This window comes from Heliangelus exortis, chromosome 28 (genome assembly GCF_036169615.1).
Source record: "Heliangelus exortis chromosome 28, bHelExo1.hap1, whole genome shotgun sequence".
Taxonomy (NCBI): Eukaryota; Metazoa; Chordata; class Aves; order Apodiformes; family Trochilidae; genus Heliangelus; species Heliangelus exortis.
Genome location: NC_092449.1, coordinates 70,429 through 87,676, shown reverse-complemented (window position 1 = coordinate 87,676; position 17,248 = coordinate 70,429). Strand labels below are relative to the sequence as shown.

Below are 17,248 nucleotides of genomic sequence, written 5' to 3'. Positions count from 1 at the left end.
GTTCGGTGCTGGGGACGCATGGTCTCGGCCCGGAGCCTGGCTTTGCCGTCTCCAGCGCGCTGAAGGTTTGCGGTCTCCAGCGCAGACTGAGGGCTTGGCCAAGCCATGGCCAGGCGGGCATGGGACTCACTGCCCCATCCTGTCTCTTTGTCCTTGTCCCCGGGGAAGCTTCTCCCAGGCAGCCCTGACCTGCTACAGCCAATGCTGTAGTGGGAACCCCAGGCTCTTGTTGGAGGCGACCATGAAGTCATGCAAAGGCCCCTTCCACAGTAAAAATGCAAAGTGAAATGCCTCACGACAGCGTTTTGGGACAGGTTGGATGCTTTGCCATCAGCCCTGACACGAACCTTTGCATCTTCCTGCCCATGCTTCCTCATGGGTGCTGGGCTGAACTGAATTAAAGCCACTGAGCCCCATTGGTGACTGACTGCCCAGGGCAGGTCCCATCCCTCCATGCAGCCTGGTCAGGTGAGCATGGATCCCTTGGAGGCCTGCAGCTCCTGGGGCCGCTGTGGCCTTGGCTCCAAGAAGCTCAGCTCTGGAGATGGGCAAATGCTGCAAGAACCCATCTGCTCTTTCCCTGCCCTTTTTTCTTGAAATCCTTGCAAGCTTCAATCCAAGAGCACAATCCTGCACACCCTCTCCCTGCTCCTGCCCTGAACCCAAGCTCAGAGGTGTTCCAGTGGGCATGGCAGCTCAAGCAGCCTGCCAATGAGAGGAAAGGTGACACATGTCGTTGCCTCTCAATCCTGTCCCATGCCCAGCAGGGCGATGTGTGCCCCAGGAGCCATCGACAGATGCCAGCGAGCCCCAGCCACCAGCAAGGACCTTCAAGTGGGAAGTATCCCTGCCCCTGGCAGGGTGTTGGAACTAGATGATCTTTAAGATCTGTTCCAACCCAAACCAGTCTGGGATTCTGTGACACGCTGCTCTCCGTGGGCATCCCATGCCTGCCTGCAGGGCTCTGCTGAAGGCAGAAAGGAAAGGAAGGACAGCAGGACAGTTGGGAGTACAAGGATGAGCTGGGTTGTCTGGGGACAGAGAGAGGCAAGGGCAGTGGGGAGGGGGGTGGTCCTTGCCACCTTTCCCCCATTTACCTGGCTCTGGGGCATTTCTCTGCAGAAGGAGCGATTTGTCAAACTCCTTGACCAACTGCACAACTCGCTGCGGATCGACCTCTCCATGTACCGGGTAAGGTGCCTCAGTTTCCCCACCTGTCTCATGAAGTCTGAAAAACAAGTGGCTGCTTTTTCCCCTCTCCGCTTGGCCCTGTGAGAGTTTTGAGTGCAGCTCTGCTCTTTTCTTTCCCTATGGCAGAACAACTTCCCTGCCAGCAGTCCTGAACGGCTGCAGGATCTCAAGTCCACAGTGGATTTACTGACCAGCATCACCTTCTTTCGGATGAAGGTATTGCTGGGGCTCACTTGTCCCACCCCTTGGTGGGGAGCCTAGCCCTCACTGGCCCCTGTTCTTTGCAAGGTTGGGGTCATACTGGCCCCGTGGTAGCTCCCGGGTGTTTTCCAGTGCCACTACCTCCCCTCCCATCCAGGTCCAGGAGCTACAGAGCCCCCCACGAGCCAGCCAGGTAGTGAAGGACTGTGTGAAAGCCTGCCTCAACTCTACCTATGAGTACATCTTCAACAACTGTCATGAGCTGTACAGTCGCGAGTACCAGACAGACCCGGTGCGTGGAGGGGGTGTAGCTGGGATGCAGGGGGATGTGGAGGGACCTCGCTGCCCCCTCTTGACCTTTTCTCTCCCCTGTCCATGATGCTCCTGCTACCTCTCTAGAGCACTTAGCCCCCCACAGAATCATTCCCAAGTCTTGGGCAGGATTTGAGCCTCACCACTGAGGAGTTGAGATGGGGGCCAAACAAGGGGTTGCTGGGTGGGGTGTCCCCAGAACCCTCCCACCTCCTCGCTAGCCCAGCTGCCAAATCCAGCCCTGTGGGTGGGGTGACCGGAGCCTCTGCTGTGTCCCTGTCATTCCAGACTAAGAAAGGTGAGGTGCCCCCTGAGGAGCAGGGCCCCAGCATCAAAAACCTGGACTTCTGGTCCAAGCTCATCACCCTGATTGTCTCCATTATTGAGGAGGACAAGAACTCCTACACGCCCTGCCTGAACCAGTGAGTAGGTGCTAGGACAGCAAACGCTGTTTGGTGCCCCGCGGGAGTGGCCACATTGTGCCAGAGGCAGCTTTAGTCCTTTGGGAGTGGGTTGTAACATCCATTCTACAGAGGGGCAGGCAGGCAGGAGGAGCTGTGGGGGGTATGTATCTCCAAGGGGAGGGCTGGTCCACCCTGTGTTTGTGCTTTCTCCCTGCACCAGGTTTCCCCAGGAACTAAATGTGGGGAAGATCAGTGCAGAGGTGATGTGGAACCTCTTTGCTCAGGACATGAAGTATGCGATGGAGGGTGAGTCCCCCCACACCACCTCAAGCCAGGGGAGGGAGCAGGCAGGAGCTGCAGTCTGTTCCCACCTCACCCTGAGCAATTCCATGACACCCCTTCATCAAGCCAAAATCCCACCCAAGCTCTTCCATCTTCCCCCCATTCCCCAGCATCCCCAGAGCTGCCCTTGGGGCAGATGTCCCCCAACTTTGAGGCTCAAAGCAACCTCCCCTCGTGCTTTCCCTCCCCGTGCAGAGCATGACAAGCATCGCCTGTGCAAGAGTGCAGACTACATGAACCTGCACTTCAAGGTGAAGTGGCTGTACAATGAGTATGTCACCGAGCTGCCCTCCTTCAAGAGCCGTGTGCCCGAGTACCCGGCGTGAGTGTAGCCTGTGAGGGTTCTGGGAAGGGGTGGCTGGCAGCCCAAGGGGTGACTGGTCTCACCAGGACTGGGATGTTTTCCAGATGGTTTGAGCCCTTTGTTATCCAGTGGCTGGATGAGAATGAAGAGGTGTCACGGGATTTCCTGCATGGAGCCCTGGAACGTGACAAAAAGGACGGGGTAGGTACAGGACTGTCAGGGGGCAAGGGACTTGTGCCTTGGTGTGCAGTGTACTCTCATCAGGGTAAAAGTCATGACCTTAAAGCTCATCCAGTTTCACCCCCTGCCATGGGCAGGGACACCTCCCACCAGCCCAGGATGCTCCAAGCCCCATCCAACCTTCAACACTGCCAGTGATGGGGTAGCCACAGCTTCTCTGGGCAACCTGGGTCAGGCTCTCACCACCCACACACTAAAGAATTACTTCCTAAGACCTCATCTCAATCACCCCTCTTTCAGCTGGAAATCATCCCCCCCTTGTTCCATCCCTCCAGGCCATTGTCCGAACTCCCTCCCCAGCTTTCCTGAAGCCCCTTCAGGCACTGGAAGGTGCTCTAAGGCTTCCCCATGACAGCCTTCTCTTCTCTAGGCTGAACACCCCCAACTCCCTCAGCCTGGCTCCAGAGCAGAGCTGCTTCAGCCCTTGGATCATCTTCATGGCCTCCTTGGGACTTGCTCCAACAATTCCATGTCCTTCTTGTGTTGGGGAAGCAACATAAGCAAAATCTCCCCTCCATGCCTCCTGCTGACCCTTTGTCTCCCTCCTCCAGTTCCAGCAGACATCAGAGCATGCTCTCTTCTCTTGCTCCGTGGTGGATGTCTTCTCCCAGCTCAACCAGAGCTTTGAGATCATCAAGAAGCTCGAGTGCCCTGACCCCCAGATTGTTGGGCACTACATGCGAAGATTTGCCAAGGTGGGCAGCTGCCAAGCCAGCAGAACCCCTGGGACCCTGGTCCAGGAGCTCCCGGTCCACCTCCCATCCTGCTGTGGGAAGCAGCACAGGACACAGTCTGCACCACCTCTAACAGCTCCAACAGAGCTGACAACAGAGTCTGGGGCCCCCCCATCTGTTTTTAGCACAAGACATTAGCTAATTAATGAGCTAATTGGTTAATTAATCTAGATTAATTAAATGCCACTGGCTCACTGCAGTGTGGGAGGGAGCTGTATGCAGGCTTCATGGCTGGGGCTGTCACAGCTCTGCTGGTAATGGAGCTGCCTGTGAGACCAGATGTTCTGGAGATGGCTCCCAGGGGCTGTGCCCACACAGCTCCTGGCACATCCATAGGACCAGAGTGTTCAGGGTGCTGGACTGTATCCATGTCTTGGGTTGTTTCACTGCTGTGGGACTCATGGTCACCTTCTCTTCCTCCTTTCTTTTCTTCACTGCTGTCTTTGTGGGACCCATCCTTCTTCCTTGTTCGGCTGCAGACCATCAGCAATGTGCTACTCCAGTATGCTGAGATCATCTCCAAGGATTTTGCCTCATACTGCTCCAAGGAGAAGGAGAAAGTGGTGATGTATCTCCCTTCTGCTTGCCACCTGCCTGGTGCTGCCAGGCAGGACTGTCCCCACAGTGAACCCAGCCACCACCTCAGCTCCAGAGCTGGTCCCCAGGATGGAGGTCCTGCCCTTTGTCCGTGTCCCATGGCAGTCCTTGTGCTGTCACTGTTCGCTCCCCCTAGTGCAGGGTGGGAGAGACCTGGGGCATTGGGTGGCTCTTCTAGACACATTTGTTTATGATGACACCCTTTTTCATCCCATCTCTCCAGCCCTGCATCCTGATGAACAACATCCAGCAGCTCCGTGTCCAGCTTGAGAAGATGTTTGAAGCCATGGGTGGGAAGGAGGTGTGTAGTGGGGGGTTCCAGGAGGGAGCCTTGTGGAGGGGCTGGATCAGTCCCTTGTCCCTAGTGCATCCCCTTACCCAGCTCCACAGTGCTGGGAGCAGACCCCAGTTCCTCTCCTTTCTGGGGTGACACTGTCCCACCTCATGGCATCCTGCTCTCCCACCATGTTGGATGCTGGGTGGGCTTTACCCTCCCCAGGGGGGCATTTGGGGTCCAGAGACCCTCCCTCAGGGCTGGGACAGGGACTTTGATGGCTTCTCCAACCTGTCTTTTCTCCAGCTGGACACAGAGGCTAGTGATATCCTCAAGGAACTGCAGGTGAAACTCAACAATGTCCTGGATGAGCTGAGCCGAATCTTTGCCACCAGGTACACACATGGGCGAGAGGACATGGTTGGTGGGACAAGGAGAGGTTTGGGGGCCCAGTACCTGCAGCTGGGGCCTCTGCTCAACCAAGCTGGTCCTGGGCACAGCTGTGGGGGATGCTGAGATGAGTGTTGTGATCCCCAGTTTCCAGCCTCACATTGAGGAGTGTGTGAAGCAGATGGGCGACATCCTGGGACAGGTGAAGGGCACTGGCAATGTCCCAGCCAGCACCTGCAGCAGCGTTGCACAGGATGCTGACAATGTCTTGCAGCCCATCATGGACCTCCTTGACAGCAAGTAAGTGGAGGGGACAACAGGGACCCCCACCCTTCCCAGTGGACCTGACCCACCCAGTGTGTGTGGGGGACCTGCAGGTTCAGGGTGACCAGGCAAGGAGTGGCACTGGGGGTGCTGTGCTGAGACCTTCAACCCCCTCCCCTCTCTGCAGCCTGACACTCTTTGCTAAGATCTGTGAGAAGACGGTGCTGAAGAGGGTACTGAAGGAGCTCTGGAAGCTGGTGATGAACACGATGGAGAAGACTATTGTCCTGCCCCCTCTCACTGACCAGACGGTGAGTGATGGGGAGGGGAACCAAGGATGGAGGGACCCTGGAGCTGAGATGCAGGTGGCTATTTGGGCCAGTGTGGGACATTGCTGGCCAGGTGGCGTCACTGGATGCCGGAGAAGGGGCACTTTGGCAGCCTACCCAAACCTATCCCCAGCTCATGGGCGGGAAAGAGATCAAGGAGAGACCCAGGGGCTTGGCTCAGCTCAGAGCCCTCTTGAGTGGTTTTGCCAAAGGACCTTCCTGCCACCCCCAGGAAGTGTCACCAGGAGGGGACACTGGTTCATTTCTCTCCATTGTCCCCTTGGAGCTGGGGTAGCAGTACCAGCTCTGGGCACTATCCATGTGGCTGGTGGTGAGTCAGAGGGCTCTTGGAGCATGAGGACCCACCACATGTCACCTGTGCTGGGCTGCTGGGGATCAGGGATTAGTCTTCATAGCTGTGGGTTCTGTGGGGGCTGGGAGGCCTGTCCCTGCAGCATGGCTGGACTCTTCCTTTGGCCAGGGGCTGAAGAGTCTCCTGGGGAGCAGAGCAAAGCCCAGGGAATGCTCCTTCCTCAGAGGGACATTGCCTACAGGCTTTGAGGCTCCATATTGCAATGCTGTGTGTCTGTTCTTCCAGCACGTAGCCACGCACCCCAGAGCTTCCCAGAGCACCTATGCCATCAGGAAAGGGTTACACCAAGAGCCAGCCACAAATCTATCTCTGTCACTCTCCCATGGCTTTTGTCACTGTCACAGAGCTCTTAGTTGGTGTCTGTAGAACCACCAGTCACTGTGTCACCTTTCCGGGGCTGTGGGACTCCTTGTGTTGTGTCTCTAAAGGACAGTGTATTTGTTGGCATGTCAACCCTCAGTTGTACCACCTCACTGGCACCTTGTCACAGCCCAGAGCCTGGCTGAGGTCAGCCCTGCATTTTGCTCCTGGCCAGGCTCACACACCCTTGGCCAACTCTAGCAAGAACACCGGTGCCACTGGGTCCCAGTTGCCATCCCAGTCCCTATCTCTGTCCCTTACTGGCCATGTATGGTTCTGCCATGTTCTGGAGGCAGCAAACCCTGTGCCGAGGGCAGAGGAGGTGGCATGGGTGTGTGGATGGCCATGGCATGGACACGTGGATCTTTTGGGTGATTTTGCTGTAGGGAAGTGGTCCTTGGAGAGGGTTGTGCTTGAGCTGGTCCCTATGGCAGGGGACAGCCTGCCCAGGATGGCTCTGGGGGTGGCTGGACAGGTTGGTGGCATGGGGCTATGTGTCAGAGCCAAATGTCAAGTGGGGTCTACCAGCAGCCTGGACCTGGGTCCCCCTGGGGCAGAGGCACAGTGAGGATGGACTGGGCAGGTTGGGATGGGGCCACCTGGGGGCTCGTGGTGACCTGGTGCTGGTGGCAGGACATTGAGGACACTGAGTGCTGTGTGGGGGACACTTCTGATTCTGCTGTCCCTCCTGGCTGGGGGGTGGGGGGACAGCCAGGGTGGGTACCCAGCCGTGGGGGAGCTGGGGCTGGAGAGGCTTGAGGAGGATGGGACCGACACTCATGTCATGGTTGTTCTCTCCAATTGCTTCGCTTGCCTCTCAATGGCAGATGATTGTAAGTACAGCAGCTCCCTGTCTGTCTGTCTGTCTGTCTGCTGTGTGTCGGTCCTGGCCTCGCAGGTTTTTGTCTTGTGTGGCTGCCTGCACCCTGCCCACACCCTCCTCTGGCTCCCGACTCAGTCCACCTCTGGGGTCCACATCCTCGTGCTGCCTGCTTGGCACCGGCTCCTGGTGGGCAGTTGCTCACAGCCCCTGCTGGCTTCAGGGAGTGGAGAGGTCCTGGACAGATCTGTGATGCCTGGATGTGGGGAAGCGCAGGGGTTAGTTATGGGGTGGGATGGGATGGGGCAGTGCCAGGTAATCAGGGACAGCCAGACCCTGGCTGATCCCATCTTCTTGCTCCGTGCTGAGGTGAGGTTGCTGGGGAGAGGAGCAGGGGCAGTGGTGCATGCCTCGCAGTCACAGCTGCTCTTCCTGACCCCTTATGCCTCAGTTTCCCTTTGAGACCCTGGCTGGGGCTGCCTGTGGTGGGAGCAGAGGAGAGGAGCACCTTGCTAGGACATACCAGTATCTGGCCTGGATGCTCTGTCAGGGGACAGGTTGCAGGCATGAGTTGTGAGACTTTTTCCTGGTGGGGTTACAGCCCTGGGTGCTTATCCTCTGGGGGTCCCCTTGGCATTGCTGCAGGACCCTTACAGCACTCTGACTGAGCAGTTCCCTTTGTCACCTCTGTCTGTGGCCTTGGGCTCAAACCCCGAGGGGCAAGGAAAGGGCCACATCCACCCCCAGTCCTGCCCCCAGCCCTGCTGGCACCACAGGCACTTTCCCAAGGAGGAGCTGTGGGGTGGGTGCTGGTGGTCAGGTTCTGTGTGCCAAACCCTGCAGGGACAAGTGCCCATCTCCAGTGCCCCAACACCTTTTGTCCCTAATAGAAGCATCTGGAGAGACCCTGGGGGCAGCATGGGGCTGAGCCTCCCCTCAGACCTCCTGGGCGTCCCGTGTTCTTGCATTGCAAAGGCTGCTGGGGGGCCGGGGTGGTGTCAGCTTTGTGGGGTACAACGTCCTCTTGTTCATCTATCACTCTGTGCCTCAGTTTCCCTGCAGAGCAAGAAACCATCCTGGCAGACCTGCTTGGCCCTAACCTTGCTGCTTGTCCCTCATGCAGGCTTCCCTTTCACTAACCTCCCCTGCTACCCCTTCCTGAGGCAGCCATGCCCCAGCCCCCCAACCCTCCACACCCAAGAGGCTGCTTGGGACCCCCCTATGCCACTGCTGATCCATTTTATACTGTTTCTCTTGCTGCTATTGGATCATGGTCAGTGTGAGACCAGGACTCTGTGTGTGAAACCCATTTACAGCTGCTCCCTCCCCAGTGCTGTGAGCATCTGCCAGAGCTGGGAAGGATGTGGGGCACCAGAGGCTGTCCACAGAGTGTCAGCTGGCTCCTGCGTCCCTGTGTTCCTGCAGGGACCTGTTTCCTGTGAGATCCCCATCCCTGTGTCCCAGCAGGAACCAGCTGCCTGTGAGGACCAGTGCCCATCAGGGGAACATCCTGGATTTCACTGGGGACCAGTTGGCACAGGATCCCCAAGACATCATTTCCTCACTGATCCAGTGTGCCAGTGGGGACCAGTCCTCCATGGGCTGAGCACCCCAACAGTGACCAGTCCCTCATGGTTCCTGGCTGTTCTTTAGGAGCTTACTGATGTCTTTGCCGCCAGCTTGCGGCCCCCCCCATGTGCCCAGCCTGTCCCTGCACCCCTTCTATCCTCTCCCACCCTGTACCCCACCCCCCCACTCAACCTCTGACATTGCTTCTACAGGGCACACTCTTGAGAAAACATGGCAAGGGGACAGAGAAGGTAAATAGCTGTGGGCTCCATGTGTGTCATCGCCCTGAGGCCACGCTTGTGGCCCCACACCCGCCTGCTGTGAGGTCCAGGCTTGTCCGTGCTTCCTCTGTTGTGCTGTCTGGATGTGCCGTGTCCTGCGTGGCATGTTGTGGTGTGGGGGTGTGCTGTGTTGGATGGGGACAGTGACCTGTTGCTGTGTCACCCAGGGCAGGGAGTAGGAATCATGTCCTGTTTAGCCCTCGTGGGTGGGTGTGTGGGATGTTACCCATCCCTAGGCAGGCATGGGGGATGATGCTCCTTGGTGCTCAACACTTCTCCAGCACCTTTCCATCCCCTTGCGACAACATGTGGATGAGGTGCCCAAGCACAGGAGAGCCTGGGCACAAACTAGTCCCACTGTCAGGGGCTCAGGTACAGGGGACCCCCGGGATTCTGGGCCATGCTGGGGGTGTGCGGGGACAATGGGGCTGCTGAGATCTCCCGGACCTCTGAGCCTGCTTCCCCCTGGTGCTTGAGGGGTCTCAACAAAGTTCAGTGAGCCCCAAAACACACCAGAAAACCTTTCTCCAGGCACACAGCCTCTCCCTGCTGCTGGGCCAGCCCTCCAGGCTGCCTCCTTCCCAAACCCGGCTCAGGAAGAGCTGTGCTGGCATCCACCAGGGCAATGCCTGTGGGCCCACAGCTCCCCTCTCCTCTCACAGGGGACACAGGAGTCCTGTCCCCCTTTGCTGAGCCTGTTGGGTGAGCTCTCCTCCACCTGCTGCTGTTTCCCCAGCCCTGCACCAGGCAGGTAGCAAACCTACTGCTGCTCAGGAAGAGACGTGTCATGCTCATCACAGCTTCCCCAGCAAGTGAAGGCTGAGCCTTTGTGGGTGTGAACTGGTGCTGAACCAGTGGCACCAGCCAGAGGAGAGCACAGGGTCAGAGCCCACAGAGCTGGGGGATGTGGGGTGCCTGGACCCGCGACAGGCCACTGCTGGGGCCACCAGTAACTGTCCCTTGCTGTTCTCTTCCAGAGCAGGGTGAAGCTGCCCAGTCACACTGAAGTAAGGACATGGCTCTTCTGCTCCCCACTTGACTCTGGTCCCATCTCTCGCCTCCTCCCTGTCCCTTGTCCCACGGGCTGCAGGGGTGGTGGGGGGGATGGTGCTCAATACAGTGTCCTGGAATGGTCTGTATGGGTGACATCAGTGTCCCCACCTCCCAGCCTGTTCACTGACTGGGGGAGATGGAGACAGCAAGGGAAGGATGATGGGACCCAACCTGGGTGGAGGGTGGGGCACAAAGGGTTAATGGGGAGGGGGGGGGGGGGGGGGGGGGGGACACACGACAAAATGAGGACATGGGGAGGCCAGACTCCTGGAAAATGTAATGCTTAGTGGGACAGACACCAAGATTTCTGTGGGGAAGGATTGAAGCTACTGGTGCTGAGATGGGGGAGGAGGTGGAAATTGCTGCTCTGTCCCACTGGGCCTTAGTATACCCAGTTACACACTTGTGTAGTATGTGGAGCTTGTGAAGTGTGGTGGAGGGGGGGGTTGTGATCAGCCTGGAGAGTGGGTGCCAGCCCAGGGAGGTGAGCAGGAGCTGACCATACTGTGTGTCTGTGGCCCCAGGAGCTGTGCCATGGGACCCATGGAATGGCAGCACAGCCCCTGCCCAGGGGGCATGGCACAGGGCAGGTGGATGTGGCCAGGGGCTCCCAGCCCCAGTGGTTCCTGGGAAAATCTCTGGGACTGGGCAGGGGTTTGGATAGCAGGGGGGTGTTAGTCTTGGCTGACAGTGCCATGAGGTTCAGGGGGACTGCGTCGCATCCTCCCTGTGCCTGGGGTCCCTCTGATCTCGCTCTCTGCTCCCCCCTCCCCAGTGACTTACCAGAGCTGGGCTCTGCTGGGTACAGGAATGGATGCTTGTGCACCACAGGGATCAGGATGGGACCCTTGTGCTAAGCTGTTTGTGCTGATCAGTGTATGAGGTCCCTGACACCAGAGTGATCTCCTGCCTTGGGGTCCCCAGGCCACCAGCCACACATTGTGCTGAGAATTCAGGGGCTGGAACGGGGTTTGCAGCAGCCCAGCCCCATCGCCATACTTGGTGTAGCCTGTGGGGCCTGGGGCTCTCCCAGGAATGGCCCTGGGGGGCCAAGGGAGTCCCTGGAGCTGCAGCAAGCTCTTAGCACCACATCCCCAGTCTGGCCATGGCACCCCCAGCCCGGCTGCTCACTGGGGTTGTTCCTGTCTCTCTGCTCTCTACAGGGCACACAGATGATTTTCAATGCAGCCAAGGAGCTGGGGCAGCTCTCCAAGCTGAAGGTGAGAACTTGGGTGCTGGGGGTGGTGGGCATCGGGAGCTCTTCTCTGGGCCAGAGTAAGTGGCACTTTGCAGGTTGGCTCTGGCCCTGGTGTAAGGACCCCACCAGTGCTTGTTTACTGGCCTGGCTGGGGTGAGGGGAGTGGGGCCCTGGTCCCATGCTGAAAGCAGAATTTGTGGCCTACAGGACCACATGGTGCGGGAGGAAGCCAAGAGCCTGACCCCAAAGCAATGCGCTGTGGTGGAGCTGGCACTGGACACCATCAAGGTGAGGGAACACTGGGGGATGTAGGGGTGCCCTGAGGGTTCTAGCCCCAAGGCACAGACCCCAGGGGGCATCAGGGTGACTCCAGCAGAGCTGCTGAGGACCCTGTGATTGTCTCCTCCCTCCAGCAATACTTCCATGCTGGTGGCGTGGGGCTGAAGAAGACATTCCTGGAGAAGAGCCCTGATCTGCAGTCACTGCGCTATGCTCTGTCCCTCTACACCCAGGCCACCGACCTCCTCATCAAAACCTTTGTGCAGACTCAGTCTTCTCAGGGTAGGATGTACTGCCCTGGCCCCACACCTGGGACCCCTCTCTTCACACATGGGCTCGTGTGCTTCACAGCCAGGGACCCATCCTGCCTCCATTCCAGTGGGGCTTGGAGTTCCAGCCAGGCTCATGGAGGGGTGAGAATAGGTGGGGAGGAAAGGGCTTCTCCCTCCCAGGTGAGGAGGGGCCATGCATGCCCAGAGGCAGCCTGGCACCCCTGAGTCCCCAGCCAGCAAGGACAGCATGTCCCCCGTGCCAGGGCATGGCTGGCCTGGCCCAGAAATAGGGGCCGTGGGTGTGGGAGAAGGTCACCGTCCGTCTGTGTGTCTGTTTGTCCCCTCTGGATGCCCCTGTCACCCAGCACAGATACCTCTGGTCCAGCATTGCCCTGGAGCTGCCAGTCTTGGCCAGGTGGTGCCAGCCTGGATGGGGCTCAGACCTTTTACTGGATCAGCTTGGTCCAGGTGCTGTGCCAGTGCTTGTCCTGGGAGCACTGGGTGCCCCACATTCCCCATGATTTGCACTCCATTCAGGGGATGAGTCCCAGAGCCACATGGGGCAGGGTGCTGGGTACCTCCTGGGGCAAAACTACTCCTCCGTTCTAAACACAGCCTTTTATTTTGTGCCCTGGCTGCTCAAGGAGGGGACAGAGCTGCTTGGTGGCAGTCCTGGGCCATCGCACAGTGCCTCAGCCAGGCTGTCTGTGTTCTGGGGGAGTGGGACGTGTGTTTGCTGTCTGTGCCTCTCCTGCAAGGGACGACTGTCCTGTCTATGCCTCCTGTGCCAGCCATGTCGTGGGCGTGGGGTTGTGTCTGATGGGTGCTGGCACCCTTGGGTGCAATCTGGCCCCAGGACCCCTTGGGTTCAGGTTGGGGGGCTGTCCAGAGCTCTCGTGTCATTACAGTGTTGTCTGGATGCTCGACGGTCCGTATGTCTGCCAGATCTGATCTTTCTTTCTCTTTGTTTTCTTTCCTCTTTTTCACTGTTCCCATCCCTCATGCACGTCCTCTCCTCCCTCCTCTCTTCCTCTGCTCTGTGCCATGTCTCTGTCTCTTTCTCTCTCCTTCCCACTAGTTCATGGTGGGAAAGGTATTAGGTTTACTCTTAGTGAAGAAATTTATCCTGAGAAGGGTACGTGTGCTGCTCACCCGCCCCTGCACCTGCCTGCCACTGCCACCTGGGCTACTAGCAGTTCCAGCACTAGGGACTGGGGTGGCCAGGAGCCCCGTCCCAGCACCCTCAGCCTTGGGGAACCCCAGGATGGGCAGAGCTGGAGCTTTCAGCCCATGTTCATGCTACTGGGGCTGCTTTGGGCTAAATTTGGAGGAATTGTGCTCAGCTGTATTGACACACCCCAGAGTGGGGAGGGGATGTGCCCGTGGGGATAGGGGTGCCCACCTTCACTTGCAAGCTCTGGGCAGCCCACATTGTCTCTAGGCTGGGCATCTGCCATGATCTCCCTGCAAGCCAGGCAGCTGCCCCCTGGGTGTCCATCCCCAGGGGTGGCCATGACCATGTCCATGTTCCCCTCCCCTCCACCCTGCTGCCAGAAGGATCATTACTAGCCTTTTTCCGGCAAGCTCTGTCCACCTGCACCAGGCCTGAGGCATGAGCCCAGCTCCATGGGCCCCACCTGGCCTCCATCACATCCTGTCCAGGGGGCAGGGCTGCACCCTGTGCTTGCCCTCCCACACCCAGATACCCCCTCCTCACACCCACCATCGTCTCCATCTTGGCTCCGCATGCAGGTGGAGGGTGCCTGGGGGGTTGGGGTGGGCCAGGGGATGAAAGTGGATGGAGAGTGTGCCACCAGCCACCTCCCTCCTGGCCTGGCTCCCTCCTGATGAGGGTCATGCAGTGACACATGGGGATGTGTCTTCCTTCGTTCTGTTTTGAGCACCCTGGGAGTTCTCCACTGATCTCCTTGGGCCCATCTAACACACAGAGCCTGCTCCCCTGCCTTGCACCTCCTCCTTCACCCATGGGTGCATGCATGGCTCTTGGGGGGAGAGGGTGGGCTCGGCTGTTGGTCGCAGGTCACCCGAGTTCCCTATGTCTAGGGACCACCATATGGTCCCTGAGATGGAGTGGATAGATGTGGGGGCAGGTCAGCCCCAAGGGCCTGGCAGGGCCGTGGCTGCTCTGGGACATAAGGACCAGATCAGATCCTTCCTGTCCAGTGCTGTCCCTATGTTCAGCGCCTTGCATTGACACCCACCCCATGCCCATAGGAAGGGTGCCACTGTCCCCTGCTCCATCCCACACAGGCACTTTAAAACCTGCTTGGGAAAGAGGGCTTCACTGGGCCCTCCCAGTGTGGGGTGGGATGACAGAGGGCCAGCCAGGTGCTGGGGACATCCTGCCATGCTCCAGCCCAGCCTGGTGCTAGCCCCAGCTGTTTCTGACCCCGTGCTTTTGTCCCCAGAACTCTGTGGCAGAGGGCTAAATTGTGCCAAATCCTACTGACCACCCCCTCCTGCTGTATGGCGGGTGACCTGCCTCCTCCAGAGGGGTTGGTGGTGGGCAGGGGTCATCAGGGACACATAAAGAATGGGCAATCATGTCTTCTCCCTTTGCCATGCAGGCTCTGGTGTGGATGACCCTGTTGGGGAGGTGTCTATCCATGTGGAGCTCCTCACCCACCCAGGCACTGGTGAACACAAGGTCACTGTCAAAGGTGGGTTCTGCTGGCTGGGATGCCAGGGTTCAGCAGCTGGCAGTGCCTGTGAGCCTCACCTGTCCCTTCCTCGCAGTGGTGGCTGCAAATGACCTTAAGTGGCAGACGTCGGGCATCTTCCGGCCCTTCATCGAGGTCAACATCATTGGGCCCCACCTCAGTGACAAGAAGAGGAAATTTGCCACCAAATCCAAGAACAACAGCTGGGCCCCGAAGTACAATGAGAGCTTCCAGTTGTGAGTGGCACTGTGGGGCTGGAGATGTGGGACTGGGCAGCAGGATGTGTCCTTGGGGTCTGAGAGGGAGTTTGCTCGTCCCCAAGGGGATGTTTTAGATGTTTTCTCATTGGTGAAAGCAGAAACTGGGAAAAAGGGAAAAAAAGAAAATTTTTTTGCAGGTCAGTGGGAAGGCAGCACCCATTTAGGTTGCTGATGCAGAGCCAGGGGGCCTGGGAGTGTGACCTCTGTACCAACCCTGCCTGTCCCTTGCCCCCCTGCAGCACGCTGGGAATGGAGACGGGCCCTGAGTGCTACGAGCTGCAGGTGTGTGTGAAGGATTACTGCTTTGCCCGGGAGGACAGGACCGTGGGCATCGCTGTCCTGCAGCTTCGTGATGTCCTGCAGCGCCCCAGCTGTGCCTGCTGGCTTCCCTTGGGCCGCCGCATCCACATGGATGACACTGGCCTGACCGTCCTTCGCATCCTCTCCCAGCGCAACAACGATGAGGTGGCCAAGGAGTTTGTCAAGCTTAAGTCGGACACACGTTCAGCTGAGGAGGGCAGCAGTTAAAGCCCCTCCACCCCCCAGCCCTTTCCACTCCCAACCCCTTTTCTAACGCATCCTCCAGCTACGTATAAGCCATAAGAGTGGCCACAAGAGGAATCTCCTTCCTGGCCCTGGTATGGTTGAGGGCTGCAGTGACAGACACTCCATCCCTTCCCTGGCTGGACAGGCAGGGTGACAGTAGTTCTCACCACAGCCACGGCCCCATCCTACCCTGGCAGGAAGGTGCTGGGGCTGGTGGGACTGCAGGGAAGGGCTGGATCCCAGACTGGGCAGTGGGACAGATCTGCCCCTTTCCAGCTTGTCTGAGATGGAGGAACCCCAGTCGCCCATCCCTGACCCTACCCTGTCCTACCCAGCCCCAGATCTCATCAAGTGACACAAGAAAAGGGCTGGAGAGGTGGGGGGAGTGTCTCATTCCCTGCACAGGTGTTGGTGAGTGGCTGGTGACAGCATGATGGCCCCTTGTACCCATCCCTTGATCACCACTGGGTGCCCTGTGGGACAGGGAGGCTTCCACCCACTGAGCACCCTGTATTTATGTAAATAGCTGTAAAACATGGGGCAGCCAGACACACAGCTGTGTCCTGCACCCAGAAGGGCTATTGGGGGCTGCTGTGTTGGCGGGCACAGCCCCCTCATGCCCCACACAGGGTCCCCTCCCTGGCTGGCAGCGGCATTACCAGGTCCGGGAGTGGCAGGGAACAGCCCCTGGACCATATTTTGTCTTCCCTGCCTTGCCACCACTGTGGGCTGCCCCACTGCCACCCCAGGGTGCCAGGGCTTGGGGTGAGGGCTGGGGGCACTGGAGCAGAAGGGACCCATCTCCCTTTGCTCTGGCCAGTGGGAACCAGCCATCCCTGTGCAGTGCAGCTGTCTCCAAGGGACCTCTTTGGCCCAAACAGAACACTAACCCTAACCCAAATCAAAAACGTCCCCCCTCTCCTTCCCCCAGTTCCCTGTTAACCGCCATTTCTGTGTGATCATTGGTGTGTGTGTCTCGTGTGAGTGTCTGGGAGGGCAGGGTGTCTGGTGTTGGGGCTGGCCACCTCAGCTGGCCAGCTTGCCCTAAGTACCAGGGAAGACAAAGGCCTGATGACCCTGCAAGTTAATATACCTCTCTCAGCCCCCTCCCCATCCAAAAACAGGGTACCCCCATTGGCCCCCATGGTCTTTTTCTACTGGTCCTGTCTGGGACCAAAGGGTTAAATTTCCTCTCTCATTTCTGTTCAATGTTTACACCCTGTTTTCTAACCACTGCTCCTGCATGGCCAGGCTGGAGCTCAGCCCCATATCCCCCCTGACCGCAGTGCCCTTGGCCTCATGCCCCCTCCCTAAACTGTCCTGTTTGGCATGTGATTGAACCAACCAACTCTGCTCCTGTAGCACATGTGTCACTGATGCCTGTGTGTCTGTACTTCCCCGCACGGCACCGCCGGCGGCTACCATGGATGCATGACAGTGAGATGTTTTGCACTATTTTGACTTTTTTGGGCTCTGTAAAAATATTTTATTATTACTGACATTAAAAAGCACACCCTTCACTTTGGCTGCTATGGGGAGGGGAGGGCAGGCACCCAGGAGCTCTTCACCCGAACTCCCAGTTGCACCTTTAAGGTGAACACCAAGGATAAATACCCCATGGAGCCTCCCTGGGGGGCTGCTCTTCACTGCACCTACCCTTTGCAAAGCCCAGAGCTTCAGGACAGGGAAACGGGGACAGACCTGTCCTGTGAGTGTCCCTATTCTCAACCACTGTGCAGCAAACTCCCAGGCACAGGAGCCAGCATGGCCTCACGAAGGACAAAGCCATGCCCACTAATCCATTGGCCATCCACAATGGAGTGACTGCATCAGGGGACAAGGGAAGAACTACAGATATTGTCCAGCTGGACTTCAAAGAACCACAGAATCCCAAACTGCTGGGCAACCTGGTCAGCACCCTTACACCAAAAAATTTCTTCCTAAGACCTAGTTAAATCTCAATTCTTTCAGCTT

At 58.2% G+C, this 17,248-nt stretch overlaps 1 protein-coding gene across 9 annotated transcripts in view; it reads left to right on the top strand.

Annotated features, from left to right (window-relative positions):
- The window catches only part of UNC13A (unc-13 homolog A), a 36,060-nt gene extending 19,266 nt beyond the window's left edge, over positions 1-16,794 (top strand). For 3 of the 9 annotated variants that reach the window (XM_071727589.1, XM_071727588.1, XM_071727587.1), the window contains 22 exons: positions 1,123-1,191; positions 1,318-1,407; positions 1,550-1,684; positions 1,993-2,126; positions 2,329-2,414; positions 2,646-2,772; positions 2,859-2,955; positions 3,546-3,689; positions 4,208-4,291; positions 4,549-4,626; positions 4,906-4,994; positions 5,137-5,289; positions 5,441-5,564; positions 8,917-8,955; positions 9,963-9,992; positions 11,202-11,258; positions 11,444-11,524; positions 11,650-11,797; positions 12,866-12,922; positions 14,376-14,468; positions 14,545-14,704; positions 14,968-16,794. In XM_071727589.1, the coding sequence (XP_071583690.1) occupies positions 1,123-1,191; positions 1,318-1,407; positions 1,550-1,684; positions 1,993-2,126; positions 2,329-2,414; positions 2,646-2,772; positions 2,859-2,955; positions 3,546-3,689; positions 4,208-4,291; positions 4,549-4,626; positions 4,906-4,994; positions 5,137-5,289; positions 5,441-5,564; positions 8,917-8,955; positions 9,963-9,992; positions 11,202-11,258; positions 11,444-11,524; positions 11,650-11,797; positions 12,866-12,922; positions 14,376-14,468; positions 14,545-14,704; positions 14,968-15,256 (2,364 nt within the window). In that variant the 3' untranslated portion in view covers positions 15,257-16,794. The remainder of the gene's footprint in view (positions 1-1,122; positions 1,192-1,317; positions 1,408-1,549; positions 1,685-1,992; positions 2,127-2,328; positions 2,415-2,645; positions 2,773-2,858; positions 2,956-3,545; positions 3,690-4,207; positions 4,292-4,548; positions 4,627-4,905; positions 4,995-5,136; positions 5,290-5,440; positions 5,565-8,916; positions 8,956-9,962; positions 9,993-11,201; positions 11,259-11,443; positions 11,525-11,649; positions 11,798-12,865; positions 12,923-14,375; positions 14,469-14,544; positions 14,705-14,967) is intronic. The other 6 variants (XM_071727592.1, XM_071727590.1, XM_071727596.1 and 3 more) reach the window with 3 other exon arrangements.
- Positions 16,795-17,248: the final 454 nt, after the last annotated feature.